This window comes from Micrasema longulum, unplaced genomic scaffold (genome assembly GCF_059751315.1).
Source record: "Micrasema longulum isolate JH-2025_06_02 unplaced genomic scaffold, ASM5975131v1 h1tg000346l, whole genome shotgun sequence".
Lineage (NCBI taxonomy): Eukaryota > Metazoa > Arthropoda > Insecta > Trichoptera > Brachycentridae > Micrasema > Micrasema longulum.
Window position 1 is genome coordinate 103,572 of NW_028277549.1, and position 16,986 is coordinate 120,557.

At 31.2% G+C, this 16,986-nt stretch overlaps 1 protein-coding gene across 1 annotated transcript in view; it reads right to left on the reverse strand.

Annotated features, from left to right (window-relative positions):
• The window catches only part of LOC148282269 (aminopeptidase N-like), a 74,229-nt gene that overhangs the window by 43,081 nt on the left and 14,162 nt on the right, over positions 1-16,986 (reverse strand). Inside the window, exon 2 of the mRNA XM_088225359.1 lies at positions 4,462-4,644. Within this exon, the coding sequence (XP_088081485.1) occupies positions 4,462-4,629 (168 nt within the window). The 5' untranslated portion in view covers positions 4,630-4,644. The remainder of the gene's footprint in view (positions 1-4,461; positions 4,645-16,986) is intronic.

Consider the following 16,986-nt stretch of genomic DNA (forward strand, 5'->3'; position numbering starts at 1 on the left):
GTCACTTATTTCTCTGACTTGCTTTGAGAAAGCAATCAAAATGGCCAGTCTTTATAAAGTACTTAATAAAAGTTAGTAAAGTGTAATTTAAAAGTATGAAGAGTCCATACACTTATCATGGAAACGCAACTGTAAGTGTATTTTTTTTTAAAAAGTGCTTCCATTTTATTACGACGTTTTTAAATACATTTAACCAATGCCATGAATTTCGCAAATTTCTCACCTAAGCCCTTTATTCTTTGATGCATATACTTATTACATAAACAAATTATGGAATAAGACATTTAAATATAAAAAAACTGCCCAAAAAAAAAGATCTTTCAAATCTCATTAAATGGGTGCATGACTATGGCTTCGTAAAAAATCTAAAATTGTTTATGTATCCTCACCATTCACCATATATCACTAAATGTGAATTTGAAATAGAAATAGAAGCTCATATAATTTTTTTCCTACATTCAAATTCAATTATAGAATCATATAAATGTAATTGTCCTTTTATATATGTTATAAATAATCATAAGTATTTTGGATTAATTATTGATTCTAAATTTAGTTGGGGTGTTCATATTGATGGAATCTGTGACATATTAAGGTACTGACTTAAGGTCATTTATGAAATCAAAAGCATACTACCTATCAAAACGTTAAGCTACATATACACCTCGCTCATTGAATCGATTATATCTTACGGAGTGCGTGTCTGGGGTCTCACCTTTTAGTCTCATCTGGGTAAAATTTATGATATTCAGATGAGACTGTTTAAGGGGATTGTACCAGATAGCATAATCCGTGAGACAAAACATATGGACGAAGGTGTATATTTTAAATTTTGTAATGTTCTACCGGTAAACTAACTTTGTGACTACAAATTGATTGTAGATCACGGAATATAAAAAAGAGTTTCCAACAACACTAGATTATAAACTAAGGGCTCCTTGATTGTTTCTCGAATTACAAATTACTTCGGAGAGCGAATATTAAATTGCGTTATTCCAAGGTTGTTCAATGATTCAAAATTTAGAATACCAACACTGAAGCGTTAAACTGATAACAAAAAAAAAAGTTCAGATATGCTGCAATTGGAGTACCAATCCAGTGCCCTAAGTACCACTGAGTGAGGATAGATAAATAAATTTAATTCTGAGGTAGTTTTCGTTATTTTTATTTAATTACCTTCAATTTTAAATTCACTTACATGTCATGTCAAAATTAGTCTGACAGTTAAATTATGTATGTTAAATTGGACGATTCTTTAAAATATCATATTATTTTCTGTGAAAAACTAACTACCATATTATTAAAATAAATCGTTATGTTTATGATGCACTATATTTAGGTAAATAAATTATATTTATATCCACTGTTGTATGAATCTGCAACCTGATTTATAATACCTCAAATAATATGCTCAAATAACCATAGCGAATGAATCATATATAATAATATAGCTCTTTTACTTCACAAAAGTCAACAGATGGAAGAGTTTAGGAAATGTGGATGTTCAAACATGGGCAGAATGGTGAATGTTACACAGTGTGTAAAGTGGCCACTTAAACCAGCCAACGACAGGTCATAAGCCCTGTAAATGCCTAATTCCCTTCTCAGAAAATTTTTCCCTCTCTGTTGAAATAAATTTAAATACGAACAACTCCATAGGGAGGAAATCCAGCCAGTCTGCAAGCATTTGAACATAATCAAACATTGTTGTATTGCTATCTCTTTTAACTTATTTTTAAAATTTCTCTTCACTTAAGACAATATTTAGTTTTATATAAGTTATCTTTACACTGTAAAATGTTTACCAGTCTGAATATGCCTATTAGAGGGTGAAAACGCTTATTATTAGAAAACATAAGTGAAAGTGTACCAAGATTTTTCAATTAGTATTTAATGTCATCAATAGTGAGTATTCTAATTAGGCATGGTTAAAATTGTGATTATTCTCTAAGGCACGATAGACACCAGGACATGGTAATTTTCGCGTTAGCGGTTTAAACAAAACAATTCGTTCGTAACGTTCGTCAAGAGAGTCATTTTCAAAAAAAATATTGTATGTCATATTTCTGTTGATTTTCATGTTTTGGTAAAACATTTTGATTATAGTTGATTATCTAATTTTGCAGCAGGCAAATAAATTATTTTGAGTCGTTTTATTATAATTTGTAGCAATGTCGCAAAACTAGGAAATAATATAATAATAATAGGACGAAGTTAAACATGTTATTACATTAGAGATAGAGAACACTTTTGAGAGGAGAATATGGATATATGTACATACATCAGTGGCGAGTGGTGATTTTTCAAACAGGTAATCTACAAAAAATGTTTTTTAATTTGTACCTACATATAAGTACATAATATATATTTAAATTTATTTCAACAGAGAGGGAAAACATTTTTGAGAAGGGATTATGGAAGTCTAGGCATTAACAGGGCTTATGATCTGTCATCGGCTGGTTTAAGTAGCCACTCTACACACTGTGTAACATTCACCATTCTGCCCATGTTTGAACATTCACATTTCCTCAACTCTTCCATCTGTTGACTTTTGTGAAGTAAAAGAGCTCAAACCTTTATCACGTGGGTGAGATTCATCCGGCTGAACCAAATCACCTACTAGGCAATGCCTGAGAATAATTATTCAATTTTTATACTTCTTTTACCAGGTAGTTGATTGAACAATGTTTGAGTATATCCAAATGATTGCAGTTCCCTCTCTGTTGAAATAAATTAAAATATGAGTAACTCCCTAGGGAGATAACTCAGCTAGTCTGCAAACATTTGGACATACTCAAATATCGTTGACATAATATATACATTAGTAATATAATTATATTTGGCAATTTTTTCTGTGGTTTTGTGAAAATCAACTCTAACGACAATTATTATTAACTTTGCGATAATCATAGCTTTATTCTACACTATTTTAATACAACACTTGTAGAAAAGTTTATTAAAAAACTCCACAATCGCAATCAGTAGATAATTTCGATATTATTAAAATGTCATCACCGAGTACTAGCCAATTCATTTTAAAATCAATAATGCCAAAAACGGTAACTTCGGACGCCACATGTCCTATGTTATACATAATTTGCCGACAGTATCACATCGAATAAAAATAATCCTTTGGATATAATGTTCGAAATACTAGTTTCCAAACAAAGAATCTCCGTGACGTTAGAGGTTCTCATGAGCTTATTCTCGATCATTTCTGAACATTGATCCATTCACGGCAAGCAAAATGGAAATCTTCTAAAACTCTGTCATCATTGGTTGATTCGTATAAACCTGTGACGTCGTTTAAAGTAGTTCGTTTTTATCAAAATGTTTTTTTTTTTTTAACATTTTCTATTTATTGCACCAATTTTTATCGCGCGCAAGAAAATATTTATTATGTCCAATTTCCTGTATAGCTGATACTCGCCATTTTATAGTCTTCGCTTGATGACATTTGTTACTTGACGTTCTCTTATTAATATTATTCCTTCAAAGTAAAACCACCACACCGCACTCTCAAAATTATTTAAAAACACCTATTCTAAAAACTCAGTACTTTGGTGATTTAGGCCACGACACTTAACTTACGTAACTAAATTAGTTTTTCTTGTATTTCTGTGTTTATTATAGATTAACCATAGAATTAAGAATAGTCCAGAAACCGCATACGCGCATCAAACAGAAGGCGACTAAACTACTCTTAAAAGAGTAGTTTTACGTTTTGACCCTTTAGTTTCATTGTAGACGTCGCTCAGTACGCAACTCTTGATTTGAATTCAACTATGCCGTGTTGTGTCGTTTTAAAGTGTAGAAATACTGCTGGGATCTTAAAGAAACAGGGTAAGATCACATTTTATGTGTAAGTTGCAAATGCCTGTGTAAGTAGCAAATGCATTACTTAAAAATTGAATTGTTTTTCCACCTGTCAGGTTGTCAAAGAAAACAAAATGGACATTTCGTTAGTGTTGCCAGGGTATTAATTTTGTTTACCTTACTTTGCTTATCTAATGAGAAAACCAATGAAAATTGGACCTCGGATTAAACAACTCTGTGGTGGAAATTTGCTCGACATTATCTTTAAAACATCAAATATTATTTGACATGATATAAAAATATCTGTTTTATGTAAAATAAAATTAGTTTTATGTTTTAAGTTCAAAGTTTATTAATTCAATTACTCATATTAAATGACCCTTTACTTATCTACTATGTTGTGTAAATCAATGTTTCCGCGTTCACAATAAAATTTTAGAGAAATCAACAAATTGTTTTTTTGTTACCTTACATTTGTGTTATGATTATATTTTTTCCCATCCGGCAACTTTTCGCGGTGAAATCACGAATGCGCGCTGCAAAACTGGGGCAAAGTGGGGGGATTTTCGAACACAGACTGATGTATTCAAATATGATTGTACACTTCTTCTGGACTATTCTCAATGAGATTAACATAATTCTTACTTGTATTGCTACGGTTCCTGTGAATGTAAAGTTCTTAGCTTCGTCTATGTAGGGTAGGATCTTGAGATCGTAGTGTTTAGGGATGACTTCTCCAGTGAGTCGATAGTTGGAAGCAGCATCACATACTAAAATGGTCGCTAACAGCCATAACCATCGCCAAACCGCCATCTTAAAATGATGTCACTGAAACAAAATGGACAACTATTAAAAAAAAATAACGACAGATGATGGCAGCTACCTTAACTACCGTGCTCATGTTAAAAACGTGATCTCAGGACAGCCTTGTAACATGATGGTAGCATTAATAACATAAAATAAATAACACAATAAAAATTGCACATTATAAATATAATAACATATTCAAATATGATTCTACGCTCCTTCTGGACTATTCTTAATTCTACGCTTGAATGCTTTTATTAAATTTTGCCATGATTTCGTGAAGACATTTGTGGATTCTTAAAATAACTGTTGTATTGCAGTCTTAAACAATCATTGTATCTATTTAAAATCGTAATTTGTCGAATACACTCATTATAACGTTCTCGGAAATTTAGAACAACGCCGTACAAGGAAAAAGAAATCAAACGTCATGTCATAAAACACAAAAAGAAAACAAAAGAGTAAAGTTGATTGTACAGTTTCCACACGTCAAAACAAGTCATTAATCCATAGACTAACGATTCCACTATGGTAATTATAGCTTCTGAAAAGTTATTTTCTGTAACCGGTTTTTAAAATGACAGATTTGCAAATAATGTAGAAAAAGTACTCTCCACGGAATAAATTAATTATAATAGAGAAATATCTGTAATAAATGTTTTGAGCATATCCAAATGTTTGAAGGCAGGCAGGCTGGGTTATTGAGATCCAAATTTTTAAATTATTTTTTTATATTTTTTAAAATATTTTTTTTATTAAAACCATATTTTTTTTGTACTCCTAGGAGTTACAACAAACTCATTTTGGAACAGATTAATATTTACATAAAGGTATGGTAATAATAATAATATAGTAACAAGTAACAAGTAATGATATGTACATAAAACTGAAATAAGATTCCAAGCAAATATATATATATATAATATAATATATATAATATAATATAATATATAATACAAAGAAATTTAAACAATCCATAATAAAAATAAAAATAAAATATTTTCATTTTGTAAGAAAGAAATATCCGAGAAAAAAGAAGAACTTAAAACTAAATTTTACCTACCTTATACCTCCTCAAATAGTAATTTTTTAAAATTAATATTGTCATTTTTTTGCGTTAAATAGGACTCTGGTAGCCTGTTGTACTCCGTACAAGCAAGTAATTTAATTTATTTAATTTTTATTTATTTATTGAAATCTACAGTCATATACAAAAATACGGTTATACTATATAGATAGTTAAAACTAGATTAAAAATAATCTCAAACTTATAATTATCAATATACGTAATGTGTCATAAGTACTTAATATTAAACAAGAAAAGAATTGGGAAAACCATAAATATTTACCATTGTAAATTCAAAATAAAATGAAAAAATAATACTTTATTTACTCATCACTACTCACCCACGGTGCCAATGCCTGCATGCTGTCGCTGATTACCCTTTTGAATGTATTATTATTCAAGTTGAATATATCACTCGCATTGGCTCCAATAACATTATTGTATGGTTTGCATATTCTATAAATGCACGAATTTTTGAAAAGGGGATATGGATGTGTAGGCATTTACAGGGCTTACGATCTGTCGTTGGCTGGTTTCAGTGGCTACTTTACACAGTTTTTTAATATATTTTTTAAATTTAAATTTAAAACATTATTTTATACATAATTTTTTGTAATATTCCTAGGGAGTTTTTGTAAAAAACTCATTTAGGGACATGCGATAACAATATTTATTTACAGACGTTTTTATATTTTAAACTATAACATTATTTACAAAAGCTGAATAAAAATTATGATGCACTATAAATTAAAAAGGTTTAAAAAGTTTACAAAAATTACAAAATAAACATAATACAAGTTATGGAAATGAATTCAAAATGTTATTTACATAATACTATTTATAAAAGGAAAAATATAAAAATAAAAAAAAATAATAAATTTCATGTAGAATGAAAAAGTTTTTAAAATTAACAAAATATATGTAACCTTCACCATTCTGCCCATGTTCTAAACATTTAAGACATTGTTGAATTAACTACCTGGGCTGGTATTCCAAACGATCTCGCGGTCGTAGAAAAACCATTTATCTCGCGTGTTTACGTACAAAATACACGAGATAAAGTGTTTTCTATGGCCGCGAGACCGGTTCAGATTAGCACCGCTGTGGTGCAATTATGAATCTTCTCAATCCCCTAGAGAGTGGTTAATTTGGGGATATTTATTTTTTCCATGCGGCTAATTTTCGCCTCATTTATGGACACACTGATGACTAAACGCCAAAAAATATAAACACGTCAAATCAAACATGATGATTTTCATTTAGAACATTATTATGACCTTAATCATTACCCAAAACACAGAATTAGGTTAAATCATAGAATTAAGAATAGTCCAGAAACCGCATACGAGCATCAAACAGAAGGCGACTAAACTACTTATAAATGAGTAGTTTTACGTTTTGACCCATAAGTTTCTTTGTAGACGTCGCGCGTCGCTCAGTACGCAAGTCTTGATTTGAATTCAACTATGCCGTGTTGTGTCCTTTTAAAGTGTAAAAATACTGCCAGGATCTTAAAGAAGCAGGGTGGGATCACATTTTATTGTAATTAGCAAATGAACGTGTAAGTAGCAAATACATTATTCAAAAATTGAATTATTTTTCCTTCTGTCAGATTGTCGAAGAAAAGAAAATGGACATTTTGCTAGTGTTGCCAGAGTAGTAAATTTTTCACCCTACTTTGCTCATCTAATAAGAGAACTAATGAAAATTGGACCTCGGATTAAACGACTCTGAGGTGGACATTTGACCGACATTATCTTTAAAACATCAAATATTATTTTTAACTAACTAAATTTAAATAGAACATCGTCCCAAACTTGAAGTCGCAACTGTCAAAGCCAAACTTGTCGCGCTTTTGTTGGGCCATATTTAAAAAAAAAAAGTTATGTATGAAAGAATTTCTCCTCAATATCCATATTGATTTTAAAAACAGAATTTATTTTTCTAAGTCCGTTTCATATATTTTTATCAGTATTCGTAGCATGTGGTATTTTCCTACTATTTTTTTTTGTAATTTCATTATTTCACAGACAATAGAAAAGAACTATTAGTTCAATAAAAATAATAAGTATTTTATTATTTAAAAAAGAAATTTTTCAGTGTTCACGATGCAGGTACCCTTTATACATATACATATTTTTAATAAAATGCTAAATAAGATACTTCGCACATTAATAATGTTACACAAGAAAAAAAAGAAAACTTTTAGTTAAAGATTATAAAATAAACGCCATTTACAAAATATAATATAAATCTTTAATTCCAAAAAATTGACAAATTTCATGAAAAAAAAAGAGAAAGAAGAACGAAAAATAAAAATGTTACATGGTCGCACTCAAGAATATATATATATATATATTTTTTTTTATAAAAAATAAATATCTGCGTTCTTATGATTTATCCAACATTCAATTTTGAGGGCCATTTTCAACGAGTTTTAAATAACTCACTATTAGAAAATAGGAATCAAGTTAGGATAGAGTGGGATTTAAACCACGGACCTTTGAGCCTTTGATATAATAGTAATAATAGAAAATACGCTATCTTGACACCAATATGAAACTCATAGATCGTCTGGAGCGTTTGCAAAGTCAATGCATCCGCTTTATTTTCAATGTCAAAAAGTTTGACCATGTATCACCCTTTTGCTCCGAACTCAAGTGGCTTCACTTTTATCAGCGCATAAACGTTCAATCTCTCTCACTTCCTTATAATATTCTTCACAATCCTTGCGCTCCAAAATATCTATCTAAGAATTTCATTTACCTTTCTGATCTCGGTTTTTCACTTGACTCTTCTCAGAAGAGAACATTTTCCATTCCGCGACATAGCACATCATTTTTTAGCTATGCCTTTTCCGTCCAAGCTACCAGACTTTAGAATGAGCTACCCCTTCATATAAAAAATGCACCTTCTCTAACCATTTTCAATAAACGACTGAAAAATTATTATATATCCCCAGAATCCTAAACTCCCTGAGTTTCTACTGATTTTTTTCCTCAAACATATATTTTTATCCCTTTTTCTTTCCTTGGTTCCTCTTTCTCTCTTCTTCCAAACTCACATTCTGATCCCACATTTCTCATCATTTAATATGTGCAATATAATGTTCTTTTTATATTTTATTATGTTATGTACAAGCCTTATTTCCCAATAAAAAAACACCTGTTATTTTTCATTAATATGTTTTTTTCTATTTTATTTTAACATATTTATTATTTATTCATATATTTATTTATTAACGGACATTGTCCATGTATACAATTTATAGGGTTTAAATATTACAGTAAAAGAAAAGTTTAAAATATAAAAAAAAAGAAAAGAAGCATTGACAAACATAAGGGACATCGAGACAAGATCTGGACTATTTATTTAGTGCTTGTTTAAATCGGTGTAAACTTAAAATAAAAAAGTCCAGATCTTGTCTTGAGTTAACAATACGACAAAGACGGGATTGGAGAATTAAGAGAATGAATTATATGTATGTATATTTTGATATACGAGTATATTTATGGTTTTTGGTACAAAGTTTTGACCAATCTCTTCGTTTGACCAGTCTGTTTTTTGGTTGGCTGGATGATATTGATTTTAGCAATAAGTCTGCTCACGTACTTATTCTTTGTACTTAATGTTTCAAATAAATAATATACGTTTTGTAATAAACTGTATTAACATAAAACGTTTAGTACTTACTGAGAATGTTCTCATGTTGAATTATTGATTCTATTCTATTGTAGTACTAAAATGTTTTATTAGTAATTGTTTATACGAGTATGATTGTAATTTAAGTAGGTACAAGTTGTATCACGCTTGAAAAATACATGATTGTTAAACTATTGATTAATTGACATTTTACTGTCGTTTATCTTTTGCGTAAACAATGACAGATAAATGATTAATAGCTAGACGACAATAAATCACGACCAATCTTGCATAAAAAGTATTTTAATTCCTACAAAACTGTGGTAAATAATTTCTTTGCACGCGGTGATGTAACATCGTGTTACCTCAAGCAAAAGACGGAATATTTAAAAGCTCAGGCATTTGAAAAAAAAGAACATTGAAACATACTGTTTAATAATTCCCTTTTCATAATTTATAAAATAAACATACAATTTAGCCCCGTTACAACAAAATACATTAAAAATCATAAATACGCCGCTCATTTTACATGCGTGCGAAGTAGACTCGAGAGTGTCTCGATGATTTGGGGGCCACATGAACTGAAGTACTCTCTTATGATAGAGAAAATCCAAAAGAAGTTTCTGAGATATCTCTACACGGGAGAGTGCGGGTATTATCCTTGGCTCTACCCGACCAAGTTTCTCCAAGGTATGCTTGGCCACAACAGTTTAGAGACTAGAAGGAATGTGTATTTGACTACCCATTTTTATCGATTGTTAATTCTGAGATTATGATGAGCATTGGTTTGTACGTTTCTGATAATTGCCTAAGACAGCGTCAGCATAGATTGTTTCATATTCCGATATACAGGACCATCCTGCCGATGGTTATGCCTACCGCTATGCTGAACAACATCTCTCTGGATATTGATTTGTTCCATGTTTCCGAAGGGGTTTTACGGAGCAGGGTTTTTCTACTACTTTGACATGAGTCACTTTCATGTATTTTTTTTCTTTTTTATAATATATACGTATTGAATCTATGTTTGTAATGTATATGTTATATTTAAATAAATAAATGGAATTGAGTTGTATCATCAGCAGGTTAAGCTAGGGTTTCCTAGGACAGCGGTGCCCGTATCTTAACGGCCGTAGTGAACGGTGATGCGGTGGACAGCCGTCGTAGTGGTGACTAGAGAGTGGTTTTATTTTTTAACGGTGTTATCAACACCATTTTTATAGGAAACCACTCTCTAGTCACCGTTACGACGGCTGTGAACCGCATTAATGTTCACTACGGCCGTTAAAATACGGGCACCGCTGTCCTAGGAAACCCGAGCTTTAGTGAAGTTGCGCAACCATCCTTCCTAACAATACGGTCCACTTACTAAATTTTCCTCCTCCTAAGACGAGGTATTTTATACACCTCATCCATTCCTCCCTTTGCGTAGCACGAATATTTTTTTGTTGTTTTAAAATTCAGTTCAGTTAAATAAATTTTGCTTTCCAAATCCAGTGTGAAAATGTCCATTTGAAGTTTGCGAAAAATAGTTTTTCATTAAAAAAAATAAGAGAGGTATATTAAGTCTCGTATCGTATGTAGGCTAATGTGACATCACAGCCACACAAGAGTTAATAAAAACGGAAATCATAAAGGCTATAATTTTTGTAATTACTTCAGCAGTGCAACAAATAAAGTAGTAATGGGCATAACTGATTGATGTTGTAACATTATAATAATTTAATTTGCCGTAACGTTATTCGGTTATGAAAATATAACGGCTTTTTAATACATTTAATACATTATTGCGGTCTTATCATTTAAGTACCCGAATATTTTTATTTACGCCTCCAATTCATTAATACATTTATTGACAGATATTACAACAAAAATGAATAATATTTTCAAGAAAGCATTGCCCTTCGTACTCTTATACGGAATTCAAGGAATTTACTAGTCATATGATCTGCTGTAGAATGCAATTGTTTTTTTAAAAAATAAAAATCGTAATTTTTAAGGGTAACTTGATAATTGATTAATATGCGATATTTCTGGCGAGTGTGTTGTAAATGGACAATGTATGATAATTACAAAAATGGAGACCCGTGCAGTACGCAAAGCTGAGTAAAGCATTGTCAAAAAATGACGACTAGACGTATTTTTTATGCAAATGTTGATGGGTGCAGAAAACGCGAGAAACTGAGAAAGACATGGCATGACCAAATTCAACAAATTCTTAAAGACAAACATGTAAGGGTCAATGTCCAGTGATTGATGTCACACACGTAGCAAATGATTTTACCGAAAATGTGGAGCAATGACCGAAGAAGCAATTCATCATTTTATTTCGAATTCCGAAAGAGCAACTGTATTGCACAAAAGATATCCGTCCACATAAGAACGTCCTGGATTACAATAAATTCATTCCTGCCATAGAGATATTATAAGGTACAAAGAAACACCTATAAAGAGACCACAGGACGTGATAACGTCAGTCAGTCCAAGCAAATCAGTTAAACTAATCATCGCCACTACACTCTTGCTTCACAACAGGGTTCCGCATATTTATTCACCATGTCAGGATTTAGGTTGTTGAGGGTTGAAGCGTCTTCCCTAGTTGAAGACTATCAGAAAACACGAAGTCGATGTTTGCTGCGTATTTATTGCATGTTGAATAAGATACGACAATGTAAGACTGTGCTGGTAATGGCGATGGGGAGTTGAACTGACCCACTTGGACTACATGCTGGAACTGAATGACTGCATTAAGCTCACTTAGTTGCGCTGACTCTTTGGGCTGACTGACTTTGCAAAATCCTATAGTGTGTTTATAGGCTGCCTTTTGTCCTTCATGTCTCCATGTTTATGCTAATGTACTGAAAGACGTTACTCTTATGTATATGTAATACTGTTAGTCTTGCAGAATATAATGTGTGTGACTTCTACAGCCATGTAATAAAATTACATTGAATTGGAGTAGGAACTCCGCACCTTTATAACAACTAAATTCTTACAAACAGGTTAAAATACGAAATAATTAGCTTGCGTCTATGATAAGATATGTAAATGCAGAAAAAGCGAAATCTGTATAAATGAGACAGTTATTTGAAGTTGTTTCCTCTCTGCTTTCCTATATGTGGAAACGGCAATATATATTTTTTTGTTTGTTTGTTTTGATAACCGATTAATTATTTATGTTAACGATGAGGTTTAAATATATTCGAATATCATAATCTGTTATGGGCATCACTATATAAAGAGTAACAATTATTTGGTGACCTAATAAAGTAACATTGTAAAAGTACACTGATGTTATGGTGACAATAAACATTGCTTTTTTACTGAATAGAAATAAATTATCAATTATTCACAGTGGTGTATTCAAAAAAAGAAAAAAACATAACCGCTAATTTATGTCACGGAGTAGGTACTAAAATAATGTAGGTACAGAAATAATGACATTACCTACACCATAAAAATACGACCACCATCATTATATGTTATATGTTATATGTATCCTCTTTATAGATAGTTCATACGGCACTGCATTTAAGGAGTTTTTCATTTTGTTTTCTGGTTCACATTTTTCTATGATGAACATAGTCTAATACAATATTCGCATCTACCACATCTTAATATTATTCTCATCGCTCTGTTTTGTATTATTTGGAGTCTCTTTCGGCCAAATGCCAAAAACAGCCACGCCGAGCGCTACATTTCCCTCGATATGACTGCACTAAAGTAATTGTGGTCATATGTCAACAGTATTATCTCAAAGAAAAATAATCATTAAAAAATAATGTTTGAAATGAAAATCTTAAAATAATTTGTTTAATCTGCAAGCTTACTCTAGGAGAAAAAAACCATGAATTGGTTTAAGATGTTCAAAATATTATATACTTATTTGTATGAAGAAATAAGCTGGAAAAATCAGCTAGTTTCTTAGCTCACTGCTGGGGCTAGGCTCATTTTATTAATATTTGAAGAAAAATACAGACGGTGGCAATGATTTATAATACTTATTTGTTTGTTTTTCTGTAAAAAAAGTTACGGTATACGATTTTTATGGATAGTAAAATATTAGTAAGCTGCGTATAATAGCTTATATAGACGAATCGCCCCTGCTATATATACCTACCTAAGGTATATTACGGATTTAGCTGAACATACAGTGAACTTTTATTATTTGCCTACTTACAAAACAGCACATATTTATGTACATAGGCATCGGATTCAAGGCACATCATAACTTAATTTTTTTTTATAAATGTCTTTTTTAGTTATGTTAAAGTCATAAAACTATCAATATTGTTAAATTGATGATTACGAATATTGCAAGTTATATTTATAAATACAGAGGAGATCATTCGCACTTCGTACAAAAAGTACACAAGAAAAAAATGCCGGCCAGTAAAAAAAAAATTGGATCTTGTAGAGAATGGCATTTTGAACGGTTTTTACTACTGCAACAAAGAGTGAACGACTAATCATCAAAGTGTTATTTGATAATTAAATTTAAAAAATTGAGAACGACTGGACAACTTTTTCTTACTTGTTACAGAAAAAATAAGTACAGGGATGTGCTTCTTGACATTTAAATAGGTGCGAAGGTTTTCACGGTCAATGTTATCAATAGGATTCTTTTTGGGTGAAACATTGTGTGTTGGATTTGTTCCGACGTTTCGGCTACCATTGCAGGAGGCATTTTCAGGGTAATCTGAGTGTTTTGTAGAAAAAAGTGTGTGTTTAAGTACTAATAATTTGTACCGTGTCGCAGTCGGCAATAGGCAGATTTCAATTTATTTTTGTAGTATGTAGTACTGGGAACCATGTTGAGTTTAATTTAAGCCCGTCGTCTTTGTTTATGTTATTTGAGTGTCTGTGTATTTCAATTGCGTCTTTTATTATACACTTTATAGATACCGGCCATTTTTTCGCATTTGAACCGAAAATTTTGCATAAACCCAGTAATTACAGTGCACAAATAATAAAACATTCGTAATGTTATTTAGTATAATATATATTATATACTGCTACAGCCAAAAATTGCAACTTCTGCAACTAACTTCGTCGTTAATTATTTGATTAGTTAAATTATTAGATTATTTTCATCTCTGATTAGAACAAATGTTCATAATAATATTATTTGGCAAGAATATTTTAGTTTAAGTTAGCTTAAGTTTAGGTTAGGTTAGGTTAGCGGCTAGGGCTGGCTCAAAATCTTCCAGGACAGACTTAACCCGCCCTAAGGTACCCCTGGTTACGGCTCTGATACAGCATAATTTGTAGCATATTTTAAAGTAAAATCAGCGCAAAACCACGCATTTTCTTTATCCATACTCACTCACGCCCACGCGCCCACGTTGCAAACCGGTATCGCAATATTCCTAAGAATAATAATAAATTACTTTTCGTCCATGTATATCCACATTAAGAGCAGCGGTAGGTAACCAGATGTTCACAAGATTTTCACTCTACACACGCGACAGACAATATTATACACAACGGAGTTGCATACCTATTGATCAAGGAAAAGATTATTTATTTTAAAGAAACAAACAGTCGACAATTAAATAATAACATTTTTTTAAATTAATACTTATTTATATTTTAAGTTTCTAAATAAAAATCATACATATTGTTAAATTGTGTTGCAATAAAAGGATGTGATAATGTATTTGTATGAGAGTAAGTGAAGATGTGTGTATATGTGTATTAGTGTAGAAATAAGTGTTCAGGTATGTGTAAGTGTTGGCGGCCTCCGTGGTGTAGTGGTCAAGACGCTTGACTCACGCACGGAAGGTTCCGGGTTCGATTCCCGGTGAGAACACAAAAATTAAATGTGATTTTTCTCAAGCCTGGGTGTTCTGTGATGTAATTCACCGCTGTAATTGGGCCTCCTGGCCTGTTGTGGTGCAAAAATAAAAAAAAAAAATAAAATAAAGTAAGTGTGAGCATTATCGAATAGTAAGTGGGATCATATCGCAGCCAGAAATAATAAGTCTTAATTTATTTTTAAATAAATTAAGGGGCTTGTAAAATAAATCAATAGATGAAAAAAAAGCATTGTAGTTAAAACAAGAACGTTGACGAAAATGTTAAATTTTAACGAAAAGGCGGACTGTAAATGAAAAACGAATTTTATTCAGTTTTGTGATTAGGAAATATTTGAAGAAAGGATAAGAACATGAAATGGATACCTATTTTTAATGTGAATGTGAATGTTCTTTAATTTTGGCACCAGATAAAAAAATGCACTATTGAATGTCACAATGTTTTTGACGATGAGCGACGATTTCAACCACTTTTTATGCAATTTTTTATGTGAAGTCAAGAAAAGGTGCAAGTCTTTGTAACGACTGTTTATTGACAATACCACCATCCAAATTCTGTATACAAACAGGGAAGTATTGAACTTGAACCGATTTAATACAACAAATCAAAGACAATTCCATTTCACAAATAGTCAAACGACCATTATTACGATTATTAAATTTATACTTGCAGTTAAATAAGAAACAAAGACACCAAACCATAAGACGTTGGAATTTATTAAATAGTGAAAGTTTCTCAAGAAATATCGTTAATCGTTATCGTTTACTAATTCAAAAAAAAAACCGTACATAAAAAATTATGTTTTTTTTAACAAAAATACACAAAGACATGCACTGAGCCCTCAAAAATAATGACACTCAACTCATGCCTAAATGCTCAATCATGCCCAACTCGAATTTAATCGTTCTTTGACCGCCAGCCCGGCGTGCCGTTTAGAATCGAAACCAAAATACCTGCTTGTTTCAGAAAAGCGTTTAAAACCTGTCGGATAAACGTTTTAAAAAGAAGTTATAACTTTTCATTAGTAAATATTTGTTCATGAGTAACAACTAATATTCAAATTTAAACATTGTTTTTTGTAAACGTCAAACTACGCTTAGCGGTGCAATTGCGAAGCTTTTTTTAGTTACAAGGATGCATGGATAAGAATAGGTTTTTAAAAGATAATGACGTGAGTTGATATTATTTTTGCAATCCTCAAAATCCGTGTAAAGAAATAAATGGGTCGAAATTAAATGGAATTTAAGGAAAGAACCTGATTGACGATCCACTAAAAACAAATGTTGATTATTAACGTTAGTTTTTTTTTCACATACCAAAAATGAGTATCCTCTAATTTTTTGTGGTATATGAAAGGTCGTTGAATGCATCCCTGGTATAATAACAAATAAATAAATTTTGTAACGATGGATACGTTTTGGTGCCATTATTTTTAAAAATATTTTACTCTATGTCAATGCTAAAATAAAAAACACATTCATACAACATTAAACTGAGATTAAAAACCAGTTTTCTGAATTATTAAATATCTCACGTAAAATGGAGATTTTCGAAAACACGTTCGAAGTGGATATAGATTAAAAAAACTAATTTGGTGCATTTACATGAGAGTTTGACTTCTGAAAACTATGAGAAGTTAAAAAGTTTGCTCATGAAATAGTAACTATGTTAGGTAGTTAATAATATATATTTGTGAGCAAAATTTTTAAATTGTGAATTACCGAAAAAACCAAAACTGTTTTTGGATATCAGATTCACATTTAGACGCATCTCTTCTTCAAAAGTTAATAACAAAAAACTCGGCCATCAAAGTCAAATACGATCACCAAAATGTAATT